At 51.3% G+C, this 8,996-nt stretch overlaps 1 protein-coding gene across 1 annotated transcript; it reads left to right on the top strand.

Moving 5' to 3' along the window:
- The first annotated feature begins 621 nt into the window (after positions 1-621).
- On the top strand, positions 622-2,959 carry LOC143888644 (uncharacterized). The gene is made up of 4 exons (XM_077393081.1): positions 622-817; positions 922-1,283; positions 1,461-1,967; positions 2,441-2,959. The coding sequence occupies exons 1-4, from the start codon at positions 622-624 to the stop codon at positions 2,957-2,959; spliced, it is 1,584 nt and encodes a 527-aa protein (XP_077249196.1).
- Positions 2,960-8,996: the final 6,037 nt, after the last annotated feature.

The raw sequence follows: 8,996 nt of genomic DNA, 5'->3' as shown, positions 1-8,996 counted from the left end.
CTGCGTTGATTTCACCGACCTGAACAAAGCTTGTCCCAAGGACAGCTACCCGCTCCCAAAAATTGACCAGCTGATAGATGCCACCGCAGGTCACGAACTGCTGAGCTTCATGGAAGCCTTCTCCGGGTACAACCAGATCAGGATGTATGAATCAGACATACCGAAGACTTCCTTCATAACAGATCAGGGAACGTACTGTTACCGTGTCATGCCTTTCGGCCAAAAGAATGCCGGGGCCACATACCAGAGGCTCGTGAACAAGCTCTTCAAGGAACAGATTGGCCGCAACATGGAAGTCTATGTAGACGACATGTTGGTCAAAAGCCAAAGCGCGCAAGATCACGTCTCCGATCTGAAAGAGACATTCCAAGTCCTCAGGGAGCATAACATGAAGCTCAACCCCTCCAAGTGCACTTTTGGTGTCAATTCGGGAAAATTTCTGGGATTCATGGTAAGCCGGAGAGGGATCGAAGCCAATCCGGAAAATATCAAAGCCGTGGTGGAGCTCACCCCACGAAAGACCATCATAGAAGTGCAACGGTTAATCGGGATGGTGGTCGCACTGGGGCGCTTTATCTCAAAGTCTGCAGAGAGATGCCTGCCCTTCTTCAACGCCGTCAAATGAATCAAGACAACACCCTGGACAGAGGAGTGGCAAGTCGCGTTCGAAGAGTTGAAACAGTATCTGTCTTCTCCATCACTGTTGACAAAGCCGGAGCCGGGGGAAGAGCTGCTCTTGTACTTATCCGTAAGCCCCCTGGCACTGGCAGCTGTGCTGATCTGAGAAGAGCACAACCAACAGAAACTGATCTACTATGTCAGCAAGGCCCTACACGACGCTGAAATCAGGTACCAACGGGTTGAGAAATTGGCATACGCCCTGAACATGGTGGCCAGAAAGCTGAGGGCGTATTTTTCAAGCTCACACAATAAAGGTCCTGACCAATCAACCGCTCAGACAAGTTCTCCACAGGCCAGACTCTTCAGGACGACTTGTGAAATGGGCCGTAGAGTTGAACGAATTCGATATCCAGTACCTGCCTAGGCCGACGATAAAAGCTCAAGTGCTGGCAGATTTCGTGGCCGAATGCACCATCCACCAGCAAAACATCGAATCCGAAGTTGCCCGAACCCCGCTTGTAGAGAATGCAACTACGATTGGGGAACGGACAGAAGCTGAGACTAAACCAGTGATAACGGAAGACATCCCTGTACCGGCAGAACAGAATCCATCGTCCAACGAACCGCTCTGGGAAGTATATGTGGACGGATCTTCAAACAAGGTTGGTTGTGGAGCCGGTTTGGTTCTCACTGGACCTGATAGCTTTGTTATGGATTATGCGCTGAGGTTCGGATTCCGTGCGTCCAACAATGAGGCAGAATACGAGGCTCTCATCGCCGGAATGAACCTAACAGTCCAGAGCAGCGCCTAAAGGCTGAAGGCGTATTGCGACTCCCAGCTGGTCGTAAACCAAATCCAAGGAGTCTATGAGGCGCACGACGAGCGCATGATCAAATACCTCTCCAAGGTGCGCCAATTGGCCGACAAGTTCAAAAACTTCGAGGTCATCAGAATCCCTAGAACGGAGAATGCAAAGGCGGATGTGCTGTCTAAGCTGGCGGCATCCGGTTACACCACTCTTAGGAGTATATGTATGGAATTTCTGAAGAAATCTAGAATCGAAAATGAGGCTGTCGAGGTGATGCAGGTCGAGCACGAGCCGTGCTGGATGGACGAGATCATTGATTACCTGCGCAGTGGGAAGCTCCCTGAAGCGAAGAAGGAAGCCCGCAAAGTGATACAGAGAGCAGCCCGATTCTCCCTAGATGGTGAAAGTCTGTACAAAAGGTCATACACCATTCCGTACCTAAAATGCCTCCGGCCAAGCAACGCCGCATACACTCTACAAGAGACTCACGAAGGAATATGCAGAGAGCACCTGGGGGGCAAGGCCTTGGCCATTAAAGTACTGCTAAGAGGCCTGTACTGGCCAACCTTGAGGCAAGACGCTCTGGACCTAGTCAAAAGGTGCGAAAGATGCCAAAGTTCTCTCCCACCATCCATCAACCAGCTGTGTCCATGGCCCCAATCATCAGCCCGCTCCATTTCGCAGGTTGGGGTATGGACATCTTAGGCCCCTTTCCGCCTGCCTCCGGGAGGCGTGAGTTCGTCGTGGTAGCTATTGACTACTTTACCAAGTGGGTGGAGGCTGAACCTCTAGCCAAGATCACAGAGCAAAACATGCAGACCTTCTTCTGGAAGTCAGTCGTTTGCAGATTCGGTATTCCCCATGTCTTGATCACGGACAACGGGAAGCAATTCGACTGCCAGAACTTTCAGAAATTCTGCTCTGACTTGAAGATCGAACAGAGATTCACTTCAGTGGCACACCCTCAGACGAATGGGCAAACCGAAGTAACGAACAGAATCCTACTCCAGGGGATCAAAAAGAGGCTGGACGAGAAAGCAGGTCGATGGGCAGACAAACTTTATCACGTCCTCTGGGCGTATCGCACCACCCCGCGAACTGCTACGGGGGAATCGCCATTCAACTTGTCTTTTGGAACCAAGGTCGTAATACCCATCGATGTTGGCGTCCCGTCTCCCAGAATCACCAACTTCAATGAGCAGACCAATGGAGATGGGCTCCGCGCAAACCTCGACTTGCTAGAGGAAGCCCGAGAAGAATCCCGAATCAGAGTCGCGGCCTACAATCAAAAAGTGTCCCGCTATCACGACCTGAAGATACGCCCAAGAGAATTTCGAGCAGGAGACCTAGTCCTGAGAAAGACTGATATCTCACAACCAAAGAAGGTGAGCAAACTCTCCCCGACCTGGGAGGGGCCGTTCCGAGTGAAAGAGATAATTCGCCCGGGGAGTTACAGACTAGAGACGCTCGGGGAGCACCAATTACCCCACGCCTGGAACTCAAAGAACCTCCGAAAATACTATCAGTAGTTGGCCGCCCGGCGCAAAAGTGACGTTGTAAAAAAAAAAAAAAAAAAAAAAACTTGAATGTGAATGATAAAAAGGACTCTTTGCAAATCACCTAGCGCTCCTACTCGGAAACCCAGTTCACTAAAACTTGGGTACTCACTGCTTGGTTCGCCTCGGCTCGTCTCCGCAAAGACCGGGAGCGCACTCCTGGTTAGGAACGGGCCCGAACAGAAAAACCATCCTCGGAAACCCAGTTCACTAAAACTTGGGTACTCGCTGCTTGGTTAGCCTCGGCTCGTCTCCACAAAGACCGGGAGCGCACTCCTGGTCAGGAACGGGCCCGGACAGAAAAACCAACCTCGGAAACCCAGTTCACTAAAACTTGGGTACTCGCTGCATGGTTCGCCTCGGCTCGTCTCCACAAAGACCGGGAGCGCACTCCTAATCAGGAACGGGCCCGGACAGAAAAATCAACCTCGGAAAGGCTTGGGTAATAGCTGCCTAGTTCACCTCGGTTCGTCTCTACAGAGAAGCGAGTCAATAAAGGCTTGAATGACTGCCCGGAGTGCCGTTTTGCTCGGAAACAAATTGTTGTACAAGTATTATTGGCCCACAATGTTGAGTTAATCAGTATTAGCCAGAGGCAGACATGAGTGGAGACAGTGGACAGCGAAATGTAACTTCTATTCATGAAAAAGTGGGCCTCAAAGGGCCATTACAAAAAGTAGGGCCTCCAAGGGCCATTACAAAAAGAATCAAGGAGCCGTGCCAAAGAAGGGGAAATGGGGAACTTAAGACACCCCGTGACCACCATCCCATGGAAGATCTACCCCCGGGACCTCTGCTGGTGCGATGGTGCCCTGCTCGTCGTCGTCGGCCACCGGCAGATCCGGAAGGACAAGGCCCGTCAGAACGACAGCTGGGTTGGATCCCTTGACCTGCTCGAGGCAGTCCATAAATCCCAGTTTGTAGGATTCAGTGGACAAACTAATGAGCTGGTCCTCTTTCTTCTGCACAGCTTCTTCGACGGCCACCATCTGTCTCTCCCGGGCTCTTTCCCTCTGTGCATTGAGGGCTTCGGTGGCCTTCTGCTTCTGGGCGGCCATCTCAGCCTTGAGCCACCTTATCTCCACTTCCCTCTCCCCGATGGACCTATGGAGCTCGGTTGCCTCCTGCACCAGTTTGCCGTTCTCCTCCTCGGACTTAGTGATAGCGGCAGAGAACTTCCGACTCTTCTCGCGGAAGTCAGTATAGTACAATCGATCTGATAAAGTGAGGAGAAAATGGCCTCATCAGCCGCATCGGGAGGCTCGTTCAAAACCCGGAGCTGATCCTGGTTCAGTAGGCCTTTTGTGACAATCTCCATGGCCACCCGGCTATCACCCAGGCCGGAAGATGTTGTCCTCGGACCTCGCGGGGGTAAGGCGGGCTCCGATGGCTGCGTCCCCAGACTTAGAGCTCCCCGCTCCCCGGCCATAGGAGCCGACCAACTTCACAGTAGGCTTGCCCTTGGGGAGCGATGCATCCTTAGTTGGCGCGAGACTTGAAATCTCTGGGGCCTTCCTCTTCTGGCCCTGCTGACCTTGGCCCCTTGCCTCACCTTCTCCAGCTTTGACTGCGTCTGTATTTCTGAAATCCAACAGCACAAACAAAAACTGGTCAGGAACAAAGAAGAGAAAAGATGACTTAAAATCAAGACTTGCCACATACGTGCCGGGGTCACAGTACTGATGCCGAGCCCGACCAGAACCTCTTCTCTAGAGAAGTCCACACAGTGAATCACGCCCTCCCGATGTAACTCATCACAGACTAGGGCGAACGTTCTCAAATCCTCGCCCTCTAAGAGCGGTTTGCGGCTCAGCGCAAGTGTGTCTGGGGTGTCCCACTTTAAATGAACCGGCCAGGGCTCAGTGGGCTTACCGTCCTCAATATAGAAAAATCTGTTCTTCCATAGGTGTATGGAGGATGGAATGCCAGTAATCATTTTCACCTCGGGGCGTTGGCTGATATAAATCCAACCCCCATCCTTGTGCCTCTTCAGGTGCGCACACTTCCGAAACAGCGGTAGGGACAAGCTCCTTTGGAGCCGGCCCTGGACGAGGTATATAAACCCAACCAGCGTCCTCCATGAGTTCGGTACGACTTGAGCCGGAGCCAGGCCGTAATATCAAAGGACCGCGATGAAGAATGGATGCAAAGGGACCTCAGCCCGGCTCTTAACGACTCATCGTAAACACAGATGTCGGTGCTGTCGTTGCAAGCCCTATCTCCCTCTATCGCAACCCTCAGCCTGAACCTTTGGGGAATACAATACCTATCTCTAATGTCCCCTAATCTGGACTCATCAAGGATCTTCTCCTCGTAAAGAGCCTGGATGTTATATTTGGGATCGGCGTCCATCCGAGCCCTGGCAGTGATCTCGACGGCTCGGCCCGGACGAAATGTGGTGGATGCCTCGGCGGCGTCACTACCTACGCTCGCCTCTGTTCGGAAGAAACTATCAGTTGGGGGCGGGGTGGTATTCAGATCCAAAATTACCTCGTCCCATCAGGACTCACCATGTAGGGGCCGGGAGTCCTGGTCGGACTAGTTTGGGTCCTCTCCAACGAACTAGATTCTGAACTACTCAAAGATGCGGACTCCCCTGAAGAGGGTCTAGAACCGGACTCTCCTGAAGAGGACCTAGAACTGGACTCCGAACCGGACTCAGAGCTAGAGGCACTACGAGACATGAGGAACGCAGGAAAAGAAATGAATAAAAGACGCGCTCAAGAAGATTACCGGTCTGAACAGAACTCCTAATTCGCGGACGGCCACAACCACAAGCTACCCGAGCCGAGCAGGCAAAGCAAAAAGCAAGAGTAAAAAGTTAAAAGTAAAAAAATGAAAGGTGAAAACCCCTTTTTATAGCCTCCAAGCTTGAGGCGGTTCGCATACGTGAACCGGGTAACGACGCGTGTCTTTCATTTATGGAGGGCACACACTTCGAGGCAAGGACGTGAGTAAATGCGCGCATATAAACTACGCGCGTACGGAATGGACGCGCGTATAAACTACGCCTGTCACAAAAATCTGCCTGTCCCAAGCCGGCCAGACTATGACGCGTCCGCTAAAAGACAAATATCTGCCCGTCCCAAGACGGACAGAATATGACGCGTCCGCTAGACGACAAAAATGTGTCCATCCCAAGCCGGCCAGAATATGACGCGTCCGCTAAAAGACAAAAATCTGCCCGGCACAAGCCGGACAGAATATGACGCATCCTCTAAAAGACAAAAATCTGCCTGTCCCAAGCCGGGCAGAATATGACGCGTCCGCTAGACGACAAAAATGTGTCCGTCCCAAGCCGGCCAGAATATGACGCGTCCGCTAAAAGACAAAAATCTGCCTGGCCCAAGCCGGACAGAATATGACGCGTCCGCTAGACGAAAAAAATGTGTCCATCTCAAGCCGGCCAGAATATGACGCGTCCCCTAAAAGACAAAAATCTGCCCGTCCCAAGCCTGCCAGAATATGACGCATCCGCTAAAAGACAAAAATATGTCCGTCCCAAGTCGGACAGAATATGACGCGTCCGCTAGACGACAAAAATGTGTCTGTCCTAAGCCAGAGAATATGACGCGTCCGCTAGACGACAAAAATCTGCCCAGCCCAAGCCGGACAGAATATGACGCTTCCGCTAGACAACAAAAATGTGTCCGTCCCAAGCCGGACAGATTTCACGCCAAGTTTCTGCCCGTCCCAGGCAGCCAAGATAGCTTGGCCGGACAGATTTCACGCCAAGTTTCTGCCCGTCCTAGGCCACCCAGATAGCTTGGCCGGACAGATTTCACGCCAAAAATGTGTCCGTCCCAAGCCGGACAGATTTCACGCCAAGTTCTGCCCGTCCCAGGCTGCCCAGATAGCTTGGCCGGACAGATTTCACGCCAAGTTTCTGCCCGTCCCAGGTTGCTCAGATGGCTTGGCCGAACAGATTTCGCGCCAAAAATCTGTCCTGCCCAGGCCGCCCAAATAGCTTGGCCGGACAGATCCTCCCTCTTCATTTTTCCAGCCGCCCCAGAGTACAACCTCACACTTCCCCAAATCATCACAATGACTTGGAGAACTGGGGGGCAACTGATGGGGGATGAAAAACAACAACTAATGAGTTGTCGACACGTGGCCCCGGAAGGGTCCACCACGAATTCGACACCTGTCCATGGGTAATCCGGTAATTACTTGAGAGTAGGTAAACCTAAACCCACAGAAGGACAGACACCTGTCCTGGGGTAGGTAATCCAACTACCCCAGGCCTCCCTCTATAAAAGGCCTTTCAAGGCTCAAAGTAAAGGGTAAAGACTTCTAAGCTACCACTCTTAAATTTTTGGCTCTGCACTCCTGCTCATACTGACTTGAGTGTCGAAGGGCCCGTCCGGAGCAACAACTCCGGGTTGGTCTTTTGACCTCATGCGCTCTTGTGCAGAACTCAGTTCCTTGACTTCAGCTCCTCAGGTCCTCCAGCTCAGCTCTTTCGTCACTGCCGTACCTGTTACCGATTTTAGGCCTAACACTAAGCAACACTAGCACGAAAACATACTACCAAACTTCCTTACAAACCATTATTCCAGGACCGATAAGATTAGGAAATCTTGTGAGCTAGCTCTGTTACCATTTTTGTCTCGAAGGGATGCTCTGATACCAATTTAATGCAGGTGAAGTGTCCAAGGTAGACCTGGCAAACGGGTGGGTCGGGCCGGGTCAACCCGCGGGTGATGCGGGTGCGGGTCACACGGGTCGGGTCAAGAGATGACCCGCATTTTTGCGGGTCAGAATTTTGGTGACCCGCGCGGCCCGCGGGTGGGCCGGGTCAACCCGCGGGTCACCCTCAAATTCAAACCGTTGTTTATTTTGAAAAATGTTATCACTGGTTGTTGTATATTGACAATGGCATATTTGATATTTCGTTGTTCTGACGAGAAATCATTTCTCAACGTTGTGTTGCTTTTCAGAGAAATCACCACAACCGTCGATGGTTTGTGATCGAATGCCTAAAATGCCAAGTCATCGATCCATGCCTAAAATTAGTCATGTCATCAATCCATTTGCACTCAAAAGTCAAAACCCTAAAAATAAGCCAATTAAAGCTGAGAAGAAACCCGGCCATGGAGGAGCCTACAATACGCGGTCCATAATCATCTTTTCCTCCATGGGCGCTGAGAAGAAACCCATCCGGAGAAGAAGCCAAAGGCGGAGAAGAAGTCCAAAGGCGGATTAAGAAGCGGTGGAGCCACCGGAGATAAGATAAGTAGAAGAACATGGTGTGAAAAAGGGGATCTAAAGATTTGCTAGGGTCCTCTTTTCCTCCTCAAAATGTCTTCTGCGAAGGACGCTAGCAAATCCCACTACAAGCGGGTGCCCGCGGGTTGACCCGACCCGACCCGTGTTTTTGCGGGTTGGGTCACCCGCGGGTTAGTTTTGACGGGTCATTAAAGCTCAGACTCGTGCCCGCAAATTTGCTGGTGGGTCGGGTCGACCCACGGGCACGGGTCGCTTTTGCCAGGTCTATTCCAAGGGATTGTCGCTGCTCGAATTATTTCAACGATCAACTTCTCCCATAATGATATCTATACTACCTAGTATCGAATCCATCTCAAGTCGATCCAAGGGTCCTCTTCGAATCTAGAGTGGGCAAAGAGGCTCAGAAAGGTTACCTGCAAGCAGGAAAAGGTATGATTGGAGCCATGCCTAGTGGGAAACACTTCTGACACTCAAGTCGATGTGAAGTATAAATTATTTGCTACGATCAAGTAATTCAGTATGCCCGGGGTCCACGTGACAAGATTCGGATCCGCGTGAGTCCAAAACTATAGGAGAGAACAAAACCACTGTCGTGGCCTCGAAAACAACCAAAAATTATAACAATGAATGAAGCTTCATTTCCTTTTCATTCACGGAGTTTCCTTTGCCCACGTCAGTGAAACAACACAAGAGGCTCACGTGACTTCATACTCATGGACGAAATAAGCCATGACGTGGATACCAAAATAGCCACAATTCTGTTTATAAAACACCAGTCGAC

The sequence above is a fragment of the Tasmannia lanceolata genome, unplaced genomic scaffold (genome assembly GCF_043159265.1).
Source record: "Tasmannia lanceolata isolate RefF3 unplaced genomic scaffold, GAP_Taslan_0.1 ptg000012l, whole genome shotgun sequence".
Lineage (NCBI taxonomy): Eukaryota > Viridiplantae > Streptophyta > Magnoliopsida > Canellales > Winteraceae > Tasmannia > Tasmannia lanceolata.
Note: the sequence above shows the minus strand (reverse complement) of the source record. Positions and strands in the feature narration are given on the sequence as shown.